Source organism: Megascapheus bottae, chromosome 9 (assembly GCF_031878675.1).
Source record: "Megascapheus bottae isolate mThoBot1 chromosome 9, mThoBot2.hap1, whole genome shotgun sequence".
Lineage (NCBI taxonomy): Eukaryota > Metazoa > Chordata > Mammalia > Rodentia > Geomyidae > Megascapheus > Megascapheus bottae.
The window spans coordinates 26082628-26099884 of record NC_143517.1 but is presented as its reverse complement, the minus strand read 5'-3'; the positions used below and the strand labels follow the sequence as shown (position 1 = coordinate 26099884).

Sequence of the window (17257 nt, the reverse complement as noted above, 5' to 3'; positions counted from 1 at the left end):
TGTTCTGCACTGGGAATTCAAGCACTGGTGGATGCTGGGTAATTGTGTTCTACCCCTCAAGTGGCCCTCCTACCAACCTGTTTGTAATTCTCTTCTGAATTAGGGTCTTGCTAACTTTGCATGGGCTGGCCTCCACTTGTGGTTATCCTGACTCTGCCTCTTGAAAAGATGGAATTACACATGTATTCTTCAAACCAGGTCTCAGTTATATTTTAAATATAGTTATGGTGTCTTTCAAAGAGAAACTCATTCTTTTTTGCTTTTAGAATCTCAACTACAAAGTTCATTTTCAAAATACATTTGAAATGACCATCATTTATAGCATAGAATTTACCAAGTTGTTACAGTTTTGGTTGCAATGTGTTACATGAAGACTGGCTTGTCAGTCCTTCATGATTACTTTTTGTTTCTTTTTGCCAGTTCTGGGGCTTGAATTTTGCCCGGGCACTGTCCTTGGATAATTTTTGCTCAAGGCTAGTGCTCTACCATTTGATCCACAACACCAACTTCTAGCTTTTTCTGAGTATGTGATACCAAGAAATAGAACCCAGGGCTTTGTGCATGCTACGTGGGCACTCTACCACTAGGCTACCCTACCAGCCAAGATTACTTTTTAAAGCCTGGCACCTGTGGCTCATACCTGGAATTCTAGCTACTAAGGGGGTTGAGATCTGAGGATTGAAATTTGAAGTCAGCTTGGGGCAGAGAAGTCCAAGAGACTCTTATTTACAATTAATCACAGAAAAAGCTGGAAGTGGCACTGTGGCTTAAGTGGTAGAGTAATAGCCTTGAGCAAAAAGAGCTTAGGGACTTTGCCTTGGCCCAGAGTTCAAGCCCCAGGACTAGTAAACAAACAGAAAACTAAGTAAATAAAAATCCAAGGCGAGGAGTTAAGCCTAGTGGTAGAGTGCTTGCTTAGCATGCACGAAGACCTGGGTTCTATTCCTCGGTACCACCTACATAGAAAAAGCCAGAAATAGTGCTGTGTCTTAAGCTGTAGAACTCTAGCCTTGAGAAAGCCCAAGGATAGAGCTCAGGCCCTGAGTTTAAGCCCCAGAACTGGCAAAAAAAAATAGTATGAAAAATATTTTGTGCTGGTACTGGGGCTGAGCTCAGGGTCAGGGGACTTTCCTTCTTCTTTGTTGCACAAAGGCTGGTGTTTCACCAGTTGAACTATATCTCCACTTCCAGCTTTATGTTGGTTAATTGTAGATGAGAATCTCATGGATTTTCCTGCCCTCACTGGCTCCAATCCTCAGATCTCTCTCTTTTTTTGTGCGTCATGGGGCTTGAACTCGGTCTGGGCGCTGTCCCTGAGCTCTTCAGCCCAAGGCTACCACCTTACCCTTGAGCCAAGCCCCACTTCTCATTTTCTAGAGGTTAATTGGAGATAAGAGTCTCAGGTCCGGGCTGGCTTTGAACCATAGTCCTCAGATCTCAGCCTCCTGAGTAGCTAGGATTACAGGCATGAGCCCCTGTATCTGGAATTAGGCTAGATTTTAAATTAAAAAGTTGTCATTGCCAAGATTATGGGCTGCAACAGAGAAAGGAAGAGACAAGTGACATTATTGAGAAAATTTCCACATTCCCTATTTTAGCCATTCATTTTCAATGATCTCCACTCAACAAGTATTAGCCTTCTGCCATAACCTGACACTCTAAAGATAATGGATAGTGAGTGATAGAGTTTTCCAGAAATTAGAGGAAGTAAGGTTGCTATATCTGATAAGTGAGAAGAGTAGTTCAATCACAATTTTGTGAAGTCTGATAGGGAATTTAGACTCTCTTCAAGGCAGAGTAGATCTCAAAATGCATTTTAACAAAAAGGAAACACTGTTGGCCAGAGTGAGAAGAAGGGATTGAAGATGGGTATATTAGCCCTGTTTCTAGTGCTTTTCTCTTTTTCTTCTCCTGCATCACTCATTTTAGAAAAATGACAACTTGGCCAAGTTAGTTTGATTTAGATACCTTCATCAGCCTCTGTAATGGTCAGTAAGGGCAGCCGTTGCTCATGTTCAGTAGATTTTTCTCCTCCTGTACCTCGGCACTTGCTTTACAGCTCTGTACTAGAAGAGATGTTTCTTTCATGTAACATCTGTTTGGGAAACTGTGAATACTCTGGAGGGAACTCTCTTGGTGCTTGGCTTCTCCCCATTAATTCTTTATGGTGCATAATTTTCTCATTAATCATTTGTCTCCCAGTAGATAATGGGGGGGAAAAGGTATATATGCAAAATCGTGTTGCTAAAGACTTGCTCATTAATGAGTAAACCAATGGGTTGCATAAGGAAAGTTGTCAAGAGCTGACTGAATTGATAAGTGATTCTTTCTATTGTTCTTCATTAGTAAATGTGCGTGACTGATATGTGTGTGCACACAAAGCTGTGAGTAGAAATGGATTTATTTATGCCCCATTTGATTCCAGACCACATGTATATAGGTATAGTTCCTCATTATAGGCAAGGGGGTGTTTTTTCTTTAAAAATATTTTCAGATATATGATTTTTATTATGTATATATTGTATATGTACAATATTTTATTGCATATATTATATATGTTTATTGCACATGTTATACATATTGTATATTATATATGTAGCATACAAGAAGATAAAAGTGTGTTTGACCATTAAGCCTCTCATAAAACTTCTAAATGAATCTTAATAATCTAGTCATTATTACTGAAAAAAAAATCTTTCAAAAACTCTTTGGGATGAGTTTAGTATGAAGTTCATGAAAGACAAGCTTATACCTTCATTCTTTCTAGATAAAAATTTCTAATATGCCTAATGCTTCGAACTTTGAAAATAGTATGTTCTATCTATTAGGAGTTAGATGGGTTTTTAAATTTTACTTTTAGTTAATTTTGTTAGTTTTTATTAAGTAGCTAAACAAAAGAGGTCTCAATTCACAGACATTATTTTTAGGGCCCAAAGTAATCAATTATTTCATTTGCAGTACAATCTCTGAGATGTGTACAGTTATTAACCTTTAGCTTATAACTAAGGAAATGGCCACACATATGTGTGTGTGTGTGTGTGTGTGTGTGTGTGTGTGTGTGTGTATTTTAGCTGTTTGCTGTTGCTGTTGGATAATTTACAGAATATCAATTCCTCAGCGTGAGCTTGTGGGCTAGAGATGCCTGGAGACTGGGGACAATAATCCAGAGGAGGCTTTCTTCCTTCATCACTGGTGCATTTCTGTCTCTTGGGAGTTACATGGGATGGGACGGCTTATTTGGGGCAGTAGACTATGATGTGGACCGCCTGTAGGTGGACACTGTAAGAAAGGGTGAATCACTGCCACGCAGGCACACTTCCTTCCCCACAGTGGGCAGCAGAGTCAGCTCCACTGGCCTTCGGCTACACAGGGAGAAATGACTCAGCCCAGCATGGTGGTCCAGTGGGTACATAGCATGAGAGGGAAGCCAGTTTCATGGTTTTAATTCACTATTATTTAAAAATACGCCTAAGTCCAGTTCCTCAAGACTAAACATAGGGCTGGGAGTTTGGTCTAGTGGTAGAGTGCTTGCCTAGCATGCACAAAGATCTGGGTTCGATTCCATAGAAAAAGCCGGAAGTGGTGCTGAGGCTGAAGTGGTAGAGTTCTAGCCTTGAGAAAGTCCAAGGACAGTGCTCAGGCCCAGGACTGGCAAACAAAAAAAAAAAAAAAAAAAAAAGACTAAACATAGAGCTCCCCTATGACCCAGCAATTCCATTACTTGACAGTTACCCAATCGTCCAGAAATGAGGACATACTAAATCCACTAGCACAACCATGTTCATTGCAGCAGTATTCACCATAGCAAAGATATGGAACCAACCCAGATGTCCCTCAGTTGATGAGTGGATCAGCAAGATGTGGTATTTATACACAATGGAATTCTATGCTGCTGTCAGAAAGAATGACATGGCCCCATTTGTAAGGAAATGGAAAGACTTAGAAAAAAAATCATATTAAGTGAAGTAAGCCAGACTCAAAGGAATGTTGGCTCAATGGTTTCCCTCATTTGTCCTAATCAGTAGAAACCTTGGGCTCTCCTAGCAGAAATTCCCAATAGAACAAAACCCAGAGACATAAGGCCATATAGGATGATGATAAATGAAAGGACCTCCAGGATATAGAAACAAAAGCCATATAATGAGTGATTGTTGTCCTTAATGTACTATGTTATCTCTCAGCTCTTTTGCTGTCCCTTGGTTATCTTATATTGTTACAGTATTTCACCTGGTTATCTGATATATTGTATATATGTGTATTTGGTTATTTGAAGTTGGATAGGGAAGGGAGGAAAACAAGATGAGGGGTGGGGGTGGGGAAAGGGAAATGGGGACCAAGACATGAGAAAGGGTATCAATGTATGTGAAGTAATGCACCTTCTATCTGGCAAATAAAAATGTAACCCTTCGATTAATTACAATAAAAATATATGAAAAAATATGCCTAAGTCAATCTTTCTTGACTTAAACTATGGTAAAGATAACCCAATATAGAGAATACAATGGGTATACAGAGGCCAAAATGTCACGTCATGGCAGAGTGAATAGTTTGCTGTGTAGGAATAGCTTTTCTGGGAAAGAGAGAGATGTAGGTGCTTCAATGTCATGAGAGGGCCTTGGATTTTAATCCATTAATAAAGGGGAAGGCTGGTAGAGAAAAGACCTCATCATTGTGTGAGGGCAGACTGGAACAGAGACACGTTTTGAGGTTGAAGATTAATACTTCTAATGTAAGAAGAATTAGAGCAATGACTGGGGAATAGTTGGTGTGTGTGTGGGGGGGTGGGGGATGATGTCAAACTGCTGCTACTTGATGATCAATTGGCCATGTCCATAGGGAAAAACGGACAGTCTCTGACAACTCTGACATCATTTGAGGGATTTCGCTTTAGGCTCTGTTTGCCTTAGCAGTTTCCAGCAAATAACCTGATTGAGAAGTCAAGGATGATAGTATCGTCCAGAGCATGGAAGATAAGTAACAGTTGCCTATGCCAAGCACACCACATCTCTCCCTTCTCACTCTTTCCCTTTGGGAGGGGGGAATGCTGTGGATAGATCTCTATGTTATATTCTCTGCAGTGTGTATGGGGAGTGGAGGGGTGGTAGGCAAGGAGCCCAAAAGCAGATGCTAAAGTTTGAGTCTGGAATGTTTTCCAAATGCCCATGCATTAAAGACTTGGTTCTCTGCCCATGTTTCCATGGGAGAGTTGTGGTATAGAATTAGCAGAGATGGAGCCTATTTTGAAGTCACTGGAGACATGCCTCTGAAAAGGATTATGGGACTTGGTTCCTTTCTCTCTCTTTAACTCCCAGCCATGAGGTGGGCAACGCTGCTTCTCCTGCATTCCCACTATGCAGTGCGGCCTCCCCACAGGTCCTAAAGAAATGGGGTCAACTGACCACGGGCTGGAACCTCCACCATGGTGAGCTAAGCCAACCCTTGATCTTTATAAGTTTCTGATTTCTGGTAGTTGCCCTAAGAACAGTTAGTTCTCAGCAGAGAAGAGCATCTAGCAATATTCAGTCTTAGTGTAGAGAAGATAAGAGAGTTGGGTGAATCATCCAGTAAACAGGATTTTGGAAAAATTTCCCAGAGTGATTCAAAGACATTGGCACAATTTAGGCATAGCAGAGAGGAAAGTCAGGCTCAGTGAAAAAAATCTGGAATCAGAGCATTTGAAATGGAGCCAAGGCTGGGTGGGATAAGATACTAAATGGTATTCCAGCTGCAAAGAGCTCTCAGGTGATTTCTGAGAGGGCCAGGAGCATCTTCAAGTGTTGGGAGCCCTTCTGAAATAAAGTGTTGTGAGAAAGGCCAGCTCAGTGTCACCTACCTCACCTGCTTCTCAGCCACACACCAGCCTCTGAGGGCCTCATTCCTTCTATTATTTTGTCCTGCAAGTTGTACTTGGTCATTTTTCTTCTTGGATTCCTTTGTAATCCACCTCCAATGCTCGCCCTTCCTTCCTTCCTTCCTTCCTTCCTTCCTTCCTTCCTTCCTTCCTTCCTTCCTTCCTTCCTCCCTCCCTCCCTCCCTCCCTCCCTCTCTCCCTTCTTCCCTCCCCCCCGTACCCCCTCTCTCTGAAAGTGGCCAAAGTCTGTTGAAATGGGAAGCTTGGCTCCCACATCAGACTCTAACTCAGAGTTGAGGAGTTTCAGGTATAGGGCTAGAAGAAGAAGGGAATGAGAAAGATTAAGGAAGTTGGGGCACACTCAGATCTTTCCTGGGACTAGGCTGAAACAGTTTTTGCTTCCTTTATGGTCTGGTGTTTCCAGTCCTGGTGCTGGTAGGTATCTTCAGACCAAGGGCTAAGGCTGCAAAGGAGACAGACACAGTGAGGACAGAGAGGCCAAGCTGTGTGGCCTGTTCCAAGTATCATCCAATGCCACATCTGCAAGCCCTGCAAACCCTAGTGAAGAGAAACAGTTTCCTTTTTTTTTTTTTTTTTTTTTTTTTGCCAGTCCTGGACCTTGCGCTCAGGCCTGAGCACTGTCCTTGGACTTTCTCAAGGCTAGAGCTTTACCACTTGAGCTTTTTTTTTTAATGTATGTGGTACTGAGGGATCAAACCCGGTTTTTGTGCATGCTAGGCAAGCACTCCTCCTCCCCCTCCTCCTTCTCTTCCTCCTCTTCCTCTCCTCCTTCTCCTCCTCCTCCTCTCCTCCTCCTCCTCTCCTCCTTCTCCTCCTCTTCCTCCTCCTCTTCCTCCTCCTCCTCTTCCTCCTCCTCTTCCTCTTCCTCCTCCTCCTCTTCCTCTTCCTCCTCCTCCTCCTCCTCCTCCTCCTCCTCCTCTTCCTCCTCCTCCTCCTCCTCTTCCCCCTCCTCCTCCTTCCCCCCCCCCCTCCTCCTCCTTTTATGCTGGTCCTGGGGCTTGAGCTCAGGGCCTGGGAGCTGTTCCTGAGGTGTTTTTTGTTTTTGTTTTCTCCCTCAAGGCTAGTGCTCCACTACCTGAGCCACAACTCCATGTCTAGCTTTTTAGTGGTTAATGGGAGATTGTGATCCTCAGATCCCAGCTCCCTGAGTAGCAAGGATTATAGGCATGAGCCAGTGGCATTGGCTTGAATGAGTGTCTGTGACACCTGCCCTCTGTGGTACATGCCCAGAGAGAAGCAGCCACCAGAAATCAACACATGTAGCTCTCTGTGCTCATGGCAGGGCTTCTCATGTGAGATTGAGAGTGTTCTTGGCATCCCGTGGAGACAGCCTTACAGTGCACACTTTCAGGCTTTGCAGCACAGCCTTCACCATCAGAAAATCTGGGCACAGGGCTTTGCCATCTGTTTTTATTAAGCCTCCTCCCTCAAATACTTCTGAGGCAACACTAAATTTGAGGACTACTAGTTCAGGGCAGCATCACTGACAAAACCTGTCCTTACTGGAGAGGTAAGAATTGGGATGGTGTGCCCAGGAACTACTAGAAAGGAGAAAGAAAATGATTTGAAGCTGGTATTGTTGCCTGGAGTGAAGCACTTACCTCTCTTAGCTGTCTTAGCTTCTTCCTCTTTGAGAAGAGGCAGTTGGCCTGGTCAGCAACTTCGGCTTAGAAATGTGTAGCGGTATATTAGAGGTTTGCCAGTTTTGTTTGTATGTTTGTTGTTGTTAAGTTTTGCTGGTTAATTGGAGATAAGGGCCATTAGCTTTCCTGCCCTGGTTGGCTTTCAATCATACTCCTCAGATCTCAGCCTCCTGTGTCACTAGGATTTAGAAGTGTGAGCCAGTGCTGACCGGCTGGCAATTCTTTGTAATCTTTCAAAAAGCTTCATGGAAATTATGTGTGCCCTCATTATGCTTCCCGGACTGGCCAGTATATCCTGCTCATGACTTGAAGATGAATTAAACTTCCACGAGCTAGTGATCATTTATATTCTTTTTCTCAGGGCTTAATCATAAGGTCTGGTCCAATGAAAATCACAGAAGTAATATCTGCAGATAAATTTATTTTTTTTCTTTCTTTCTTTTCTTTTTTTTTTTTTTGCCAGTCCTGGGCTTGAGCTCAGGGTCTAAAGCACTGTCCTTGGATTTTCTCAAGGATAGTGCTCTACCACTTGAGCCTCAGCACCATTTCTGGCTTTTTTCTAAATATGTGGTACTGAGGAATTGAACCTGGGTCTTTGTGCATGTTAGGCAAGCACTTTACCACTAGGCCAAACTCCTGGCCCCCTTCAGATTAATTTATATAAAATCATTTGTGAGAGAAAGATTTTATTCAATGCCAGTCAGAAGCACTGATCTGTTAAGTAGAGGTTTCATTCCTATAAATATTGAAGGCAATTTAATACAGTGGCTGGTTAGGGTTACTATGGATCAGAAATCTCCAGGGCTTCAATGATTTATGATTTTCTGCTAAAACTGGATGCTGTTCCTTTAGCCTGTAAGACCCATCTGGGTCGCTGTGAAACCATGCTGTGTCCATGTGTGAGCACTGCTTTTTGGCTGTGCACAGCCCCGTAGTGGGCCAGGGAAATCTCATTTCAACAGACGGCCTGGGCTGGGGGAGGCGTCCTGGAGCCCCCATGAGTGAACCTGAGCTGTGCCAAGAGCTTTCCAGTGCTGTAACGGGGGCCTTCTTCCTCCCCACTACCACCAGCAACCTTTGGCTTCTCCTTCAGTCTCCGGTGCTGTGAGGGGAACAGGTTGAAGGCCTCTCCCACTGTGTCAGCCTGTGGCAGAGAGGAGGAAGAGAGAAGTGGACCTGCTGTTCCAGAAGGGAAGTGACTCAGCAGGGCCTTGGCTGCCTTAAACTAATTACTGCCTCTCTGTGCTGGTGACATGGTCACACCCCAAAGCCTCCTCTTCTCTAATCTGAACGCCACAGTTAGAACCCCATGGGGTGAGAGAACAGACCAAACCTTTATTAGTTCACAGAACTCCAATTCTTTATTAATCACAGCTTGCTCACAATGACATACAGGAAAAGAGCACTAATGAGGAGTAAATATGCAGGCAGCAACCTTCAGGAGTTGGGAAGAGTTAAGGGAGAAGAAACGACTTCAAAACTGCGATAGGTACTTATGGGTGGGTTTTCTGGTGATTCTCTTAGTTGGCACAAATGCCCTGCCTAGACCCCCTGAACTGCATCTGCTTCACAAATGGAGTGATTTATATATATAATATATGCAATATATATTATATATATATACAGGCAGGATTGCCTCACACTGGGGAAGAAAGACCAGCTTGTATGAAAGTCCACAGTGTTTTGTGATTTTGTTTGTGTTTGAATGCAACAACCAGCTCACAGTTTCCAAGTGGAAAAAAAAAAGGTTCAGTAGCATCATGTACTTGTACTATAGGTATAAGCTTAAAATGAACATCATCAACCATGGCATCCACAAATAAGCCACCCGACACGTTAATTAATTCATTCTATTGAAAGAACTGAAACTAGAGAAGAAAGCCCATGTGATGAGGAGTGGTTTCACGGCTGCTTGAACCACTCTGGCTGGGATTTGTGTTCCGCATTTGAAAAGGTTCAGCCCTCTGCTTCTACCCAGACTGATCTCACAGCTGTCCTCTCATCCATCCCTTTCTAAAGCCAAAGCACATTTGTAGCACATAACCATTTGAAGCAGAAGTAAATGCTAGGACTGGTGGTTTTTTCTTAGCCTGGATTTGTAGATTCTAGGCAGTTGAGTGGATTATGAGCAAACAAATGTGGAAGTCTGTGTGTAGCCACAATACCTGGGGTGCAGGCATGGTCTTAGTCAAGCTCAGAAGTGACAAAGTCATCTAGGTCATTAGGCAATGGTGGGTTTGTAGCACCATAGACTGTCTACTGACCTCATTTTGTTTTGCAGTTGGAATGAAGAGGGCAGGGAATGGAATTAGACTTGGGGAGCTTCAAAAAGAACAGACCTAGCAAATTTCATTTGAGTGGAAAGACACATCAAAAGCCTGTTACAGGACATGTAAGATTATGAAATAACTTGCATAATGCAATACTTGTATTTTTTAACAAAAATGTAAGTATTTACAAAATAAGATCCAAGGTTTTTTTTTAAACATCAAGCAAAACATTCTGCAAAGAGACCGCATTGATTTTTTTATTTTTGATTCTGTTTTTGTTTTTGACTTTTTTTATAATGAGTTCTTCTTTAAACCATGTCATACATTTCCCATACTGATATCGCATGATCCATTATAATATAGGCAGGGGGATTTACTATTGGTTAGGGGCGTGCCATACCCTCCATCGCTTCAGCCGGACAGTTCAACCTGGAGTTCCTTGTTTCTGCGCACCTCAGCAGCGTGCCTCTCCTGCAAGACACCGAAGGGAGAATGTCACTGAGCGCATGCACGCCACGGGGAAGTAACATGGCCTGCCTTTTGCTTTGCTTAACATTCACGTGGCTGCAGGGTAACCTGGCTTGCTGTTTACATAAAGGCAGGAATTCTTAACACAAACTGTGCAGATTTTACAAAAAGGCAAGTGAGGGCCCCAGGAAATGCCACATTATAAAAGATCTTATAAGACTTAGAGTGATTTTATTTTTTATTTAGTACTGGGTTTCATGTGCTTTCCTTTGTAAATGCTAGGCAAATACTCTACCACTGAGCTATATCCACAGTCCTGGCTTTTAAAGTGCCTTTAAAATGAAACTTAACAATTTTTTGGTTGAAACTATGACGAAAAGTCAAATGTCTAAGTGAACTGTGAATATGACTTTTGGATAAAATCTGAGCATAAAGATGAAAGGTACCGTGGTGGTTCCTCTACCATTCTAATGGTGTCTTTTCATTTTTCTAGAGTTTAAAGGAAAGTATAATAGCTGGTGGACACTTGGGAAAGGTTAGATTTAGGAAGAACACATTTTGGACTGCTTTCTAATGTCTTGACTTGATCATCAAGGCACTTTACAACCTGAATCCAGGACGTTTCCAGGCTTAGCCTCTGCTCCTGTACAAATACTTGAAGATTCTCTTTTCTTCCCACCCCCCCCCCCCCCCCGCTTTCTTTCTTTCCCCTTCCTTCCCTTCCCCCTCCCCCCCCTTTTCTGATTGTGGGGCTTGAACTCAGGGCCTGGGTGCTGTCTGAGCTTTTTTGTGCAAGTCTAGCTTGCTACCACTTTGAGTCACAGCACTACTTCTAGTTTCTTGGTAGTTAATTGGAGATAGGAATCTCACAGACTTTCCTGCCTGGGTTGGCTTTGAACTGTGATCCTCAGATCTCAGCCTTCTGGATAGCTAGGATTACAGGAGTAAGCTACCAGCTCCTGTGATTTTCAGTGCTTGCCATGTCCAGTCTCCAGCACTAGGTGATGATCATAAACTTACTCTGTAAGGCTTGTCACAGTCCTCTTTCTCTATAAAGGTTTTCATGAGACCACCATCAACTGTAATCTTACTTTGAACACATGCATAAATAAATCTTCCATTTTATATGATAATCATTTTGTTCCAACTTAAGGAGAATGCTCGTGTGTGTGTGTGTGTGTGTGTGTGTGTGTGTGTGTGTGTGTGTGTGTGGTCATGGGACTTGAACTCTGGGCCTGGGCACTGTCCCTAAGTTCTTCAGCTCAAAGCTACTATCCTACCCCTTGAGCCACAGCCCCACTTTCCATTTTCTAGTAATGAATTGGAGATACAAATCTCAGGTTCTTTAGTGCCTGGGCTGGCTTTGAACTTCAATCCTCAGATTCCAGCCTCCTGAGTAGCTAGAATTATAGATGTAAGCCACCATGCCTGGCTAGAGAATGCTCATTTTTGTCTCATTTGTTATATTTAACTCTAAGCCCATTGGGAAACTGGACTTAAAAATAAAAAAAAATATATTCTACTTGCAGTCAGCACATGTTTGATGGTTATTTATTTACATGAGAAATAAAGATGCCAGCCTTGGGTTGGGAGCTCAACTCTTGGTCCAGTATTTATTTTTTGCGAGTCCTGGGCTTGAACTCAGGATCTGAGCACTGTTCTTGGGCTTTCTCAAGGCTAGAGCTCTACCACTTGAGCCACAGCACCATTTCTGGCTTTTTCTACGTATGTGGTACCAAAGAATCAAACCTGGATCTTTGTACATGCCACTACCACTAGGCCAAATTCTGGGCATGCAGTGTATTTTTGTTTTTTTTTGAGTAAATAGCCATAAATATATCACTAAAGCACATTATAGGCATTCAGTGTTCATTAACTTGAATTTTTAACTACTAATTGTGATTTTACTATTTGGATATTATATTTAATGTTGTTTATCTTGACTTTCCTTCATGCAGTTTCCTTTTATTCAGAGCCAATGACTTTGACCAGCTCTAAAATAAATCTAGCAAAACTCTAATAACTTCAAGGAATCCACACTTATAGGATCCTTTGTGTTATAATTCTGAGCATCTAATGAATACTTAGTATAAATCAGATCCTCAGCAATAACTAGTTCCCCTATGTTAATTACCCTAATCTTTATGTTAGTACTTCATTGGATACTGTTTTACAGATGAAGCTGGAGCCCATCCAGGATGAAGTTCTCATATATCCTGGTGTTCTGAGCTGAAATGGAACCCCAGAAAGTCTGGCTCTACAGTGCACCCACTTAACCACTGCCCTGCAAGCTCAGCATTACTGTGCAGGGACAGCTGTACTTGAGAACATGGAAGAATTGTCCTGTGAGGGTAATGTTCCCAGAGAAGAAAGAATAGCATGTACTTCCTCCAAAAGCATAGACTGGGAGGAAGCAGGAAGTTGACTCTACAGAAGGAGTTTCTAAAGCAATTTTATTTAATTGGCTCAGATGAGCTTTTTAAAATGTATATTCAAAAACTAGGAAGAGATAAAAGGAATGTATAGAGAAATCAAGTCCTGCTGGAAAATGTTGTGGAGGGAATAAGCACAGATGCAGCTCATTCTTTTTTCTGCTCTGCCATTATGAGGAAAAAGATAGAGCAGGGTCTTTTTCTCATGCAAAAAGAGATTCATTAGTGAAAGCTGAGTTCTTACAAAAAACAAAACAAAACAAAACAAAACTAAGAAAAAGACCAGTTTCTCCTTGCGTGAAACAAAACAGAAGAGCAATCACAACAGAAAAACAGGCTCAAGTCTAAAGCTTCATAAAAATGCAACATATTACAACAGGAAAAGTTATAATAATAATAATTATTATTCCTTTTTTTGGGGGGTGTTGGGCTGATTCTATGGCTTGAACTTAGTGCCTAGACATTGTCCTTTAGCTTCTTCTCTCAAGGTTAGTGCTCTACCACCTAGCCACCTCTCTACTTCTGGCTTGCTGGTGGTTAGAGATGAGACTCATAGACTTTCTTGCCCAGGATGGCTTTGAACCTTGATCCTCAGATCTCAGCTTCCCTAGTTGATGGCATTGCAAGTGTTAGCCATGGAGGCTAGTTCCTAATTTTTAAGCTTAGTGCAGATTCTGGAAATTGGACAAAACTCACTGAGGTTTAGTTTGTTGGGGCTAGGTGCATAGAAGGGGAAACTTGTTAGAGGAACTCTGGCATGGTTCTTCCTGACTGATGGGTGGGTACATGCCGAGCGCTGAAAAGTGCACTGGGACATGATGAGTGAGCCATCTCCTTTGCTATGGTTCCCACACAATCCCTTATGGGTTTTCCTATACAAAGAGAATGGGCTAACCCAGGAAGCTGTTTAGAAGTGCCCTTGCCTTTCCTCACAAATATATTCTTTTCCAGTTTGATATTTACGTTAAATACACGTATTCAGTAAGCCAAATAGTATTTATATTGCACTAATATATATATATATATATATGATATACGCTACTATCATAATATTGAATACTTCCAAGATAGTATCTTTTTAAAGTAGGTTGGTCTTAAGGTTTGTAAACAAGTCTACCTTTGAAAAGCATGATCCTATTTACCACTGGTAAATCGTGTACAAACCCCATGCAAACGCTGTGTTATTTCTTCAACCAAGTCCTGCATGGTGAGACCTTGATCTTGTGGTGGTGGAGGGGAGTTTGTGGCCTGGCACCTGAAGCAGATTTTGACTAAGCATCTTGGCTCGTGGGAAGCATGGGGGATCACTCAACCTGTCTGTCCTACAAATGCATCCACGTGCTCAGGACTTTGTTGAGGTTACCTTTTCCTGCAGACGTTCAATGATAGCAGCTAGATTAGCCTCACGATTTTCCTTAATTTGTTCCATTTTCAGGATCAGCTTCTCCTCCGCCATCTTGCTGAAGTTGTTATTCTCCTCCAAAGCCTTCTGAAGGACCTCACGCTCATGCTCCCTCTTCTCTGCCAATTGTTTCAGCACCTGGGCCTCCTGAGACTGAGGAAGATAAACACAGCCAGCTGATAAATCTCTGAATGCCTACAGGATTAGAGGAAGTTTGTTCTTTTCAAAGGAGACTTAACTTGCTCCTACTGCTCTGACTTCAGTTCCACACTACACCCAGTGTAGAGTTCTATAGAATGTTGTTAGGGAAATGTGGCTAGCTTAATTTCCAAGCTGTGAATTTTTTTTTGATGGGGGAGGAAGATTGTCTTAGAAGAAGCATTTAATACTCATTCATTTAAAAAATTGCTGTTACTATGTTATCTCTTGTCTCTTTTGTTATCCCTTGGTTATCTCATATTGTTACAATATTTCACCTTGTTATCTGATGTATTTTATATGTCCTTAATTGGTTATTTGAAATTGGATAGGGAAGGGTGGAAATCAAGATGGTGGGGAGGGAAATGGGGACCATGTCATGAGAAAGGGTATCAATGTTTATGAAGTAATGCACCTTCTATATGGTGAATATAATGTAACCCTTCTATTAATTACAATATAAAAATCTAAAATTTTTTTCTCACACAAAAAAGTTGCTATTAAACATTTATGTAACAGAAAGTACTGTAATAAATCTCTGGATAGCAACATTGCATCGGAACCTGACAACACAGGTGAGGAGTCGGCCATATTTCCCTTTATTTTCTGTCTTTTCTCTGCTACATTATTTCTTGAACAGCTCCAGTCTGGACCCTAAAATGAGCTTTTTGATTTTTGTCAATCAAATTGTCAAATCACTTTCTTTTTTCTTTTTTTTCTTTCCTCTTTTCTTTTCTTTCTTTTGTGGAGTATTGGAGCTTGAACGCAGAGCTTTGCACTGGCTAGAGCCACACCGCCAACACTTTTTACACTGGTGATTTTTGCTCTATGTTTTGTGTCGGTATGAGGCTTGAACTCAGGGCGTCATGGTCTTGCTTGGCTTTTTGCTAATGGATGTTGATCTACCACTTGAGCCACACATCCAGATCCAGTCTCTGAAGACTCTGAGATCTCAGCCTCCGGTATGGCTAGGGTGATAGGCGTGGCTCACCAGCGCCTAGCTGCACCGATTGGTTTTGGGATAGAGTCTTGTTTCCTTCCCAAGCCCCGCAACTGGACTGTAATCCACTTATGTTAGGCTTTCTATGACAGCTGGGATGACAGGCATTTGCCACCAGGTCCAGCTTCTGTTGAAATGGAGTCTTAAGGACTTTTCCTCCAGGCTTCTCTGGACCCACAATCCCCCTGATTCAGCCTGATCTCAACCACACAGCTAGGATAACAGATAAAAGCCCAGCTATTGGTGGAGAAGGTGTCTCTTAAACTTTTCTGTCCAGGCTGGCTTTGAGCTATAATCTTCCTGGGATTCACAAGTGTAAACCACTATTGCCTAATGAAATTCATCTTTTTCTTTGTCTGTACTCCTTCTCCCCATGGGCTCCATTGTCTTTGGAGATCTAAAAACAGTACTAACAACACCCACTTGGCCACAGCTAGCACTTGGCCCCTATGCACTGAAACCCCATGGTTGTTACTTTGATTAGAGCAAACAGCATTCACAGTTAGAGGTGCTTCCTCCAGTCCCTGTCCCATTTGGGGAACTGCAATTCTCTTCCAGCATCAGGAGTCTACCCGTCTCTAAGGCGATTGATAAGCCTACTGGTGCTGCCATTTACCTCTGGAGGTTCTGATTTCAAGATTCTCTGGTGAGGCCCAGGAATCTACATCTTCAACAAAATGGCCTCAGTGATTGAAATGCAGGGGAAACCAGTTTGTTTTGTGCAAAAGGCACTGTTGTCCTCAATGGCAAATTTGAGCCTTAACTTCTTTGCTAATCTTGGATGAGTTATTTTTGCCTCCCACTATACAGAAAAGAGCAATCTTATCCAGTATTAATCTGTCCAGGCTAAGACCAAATGATCTCGTATTTACTGTTCCTGATCAGTTTCTCGTGAGTGACTGATGCTCTGAGGTGAGTGCTCACTTCAGGGGAGGTTCTAAATAGGTGAATATGTAAATGATGGTAGAGAAAAAAAAATCCCCGAAGGACCTTTTAAATATTAATTTCCATAGAAAGTATCACTGGGAAAACATGGTAGTTGATGGTAGTGTTTGTGGTGGGCCTCAAAAGGAAAAAGGAAACTCATTCTCTTTACTTACCATTCTGTAGAAATGGTAAAATCAGACCATGTTTTTTTTTTTTTTTTTAAAGGTTTGTTTGATGTGTCTATTCCAAAGCCTGTGGCTTGGTGAAGGATTAGGCAGAAAATCCTGGGTACTAGCCTGCTTCTTGCTTGTCCAGCCTGTAATGGTTTTTAGTGGATATCTCACATTGTTCCTTTGTGTTAGCTTGTGTGAAAGATTATATGAAAGGCATAGAAAATTGTAACATGACCAGAATTCACAACTGAATGGAGGCTTTCTAGAAAGAAAAGTTAATCACTGAATTACCTGCTACATAGTACTTTCCCCTGGTGATAAAAGCAGCCTATACAGATTTTGCTTATGTAGGGTTACCAAGATTAATATAGATTGGGGACAGGGGGGGAAGAGGGAAAGAGGGAAGAAGAGGTTGAATGGGGAGGAAGGAGAAGGAATTAAGAGGGGAAATAGGAAAAGATGAAGAGAAGGATTCAGGGCTCTTATGGTTGCGTACAGTTTAAGTCCTTTTCTGAAAGTTACTCATCCCTAGCCACGCACTGTGAACTGAAAGGCGTCATGTGAATAGGCAATGTCTACTGAAAGGATAAATATTAATAGGCAACTCCACAGTGAATTGAGCCCCATAATGAAGAGGAAACCATTTCAACCCTTCATTCCAGCAAGTTCTCTATCTGGAATCTCCAGGCCAGAGGAAGAAGGCTGGTGGTCACCAGACAAGGGTGTGATGTGTTCAAGAATTAGGGGTTGGATGGGATCCTATGATTTTGTGTTCTTTCTTTTTTTTTTACCCCTACGGTTTCTTTTCAAATGCTCAGATTCTCCTGGCAGCATTCCCAGGAAATAAAACCAAACCAAGCAAATCCAAATGA

At 42.1% G+C, this 17257-nt stretch overlaps 1 protein-coding gene and 1 pseudogene across 1 annotated transcript in view; both read right to left on the bottom strand.

The window, feature by feature from the left end:
* LOC150058916 (small ribosomal subunit protein uS5-like) overlaps positions 1-8412 on the bottom strand; it is a 58747-nt pseudogene extending 50335 nt beyond the window's left edge.
* Positions 8413-8849: 437 nt separating this feature from the next.
* Stmn2 (stathmin 2) overlaps positions 8850-17257 on the bottom strand; it is a 42169-nt gene continuing 33761 nt past the window's right edge. The window contains exons 4-5 of the mRNA XM_090338981.1: positions 14049-14240; positions 8850-10256 (exon numbers count right to left, since the gene is read on the bottom strand). Of these exons, the coding sequence (XP_090195107.1) occupies positions 10197-10256; positions 14049-14240 (252 nt within the window). The 3' untranslated portion in view covers positions 8850-10196. The remainder of the gene's footprint in view (positions 10257-14048; positions 14241-17257) is intronic.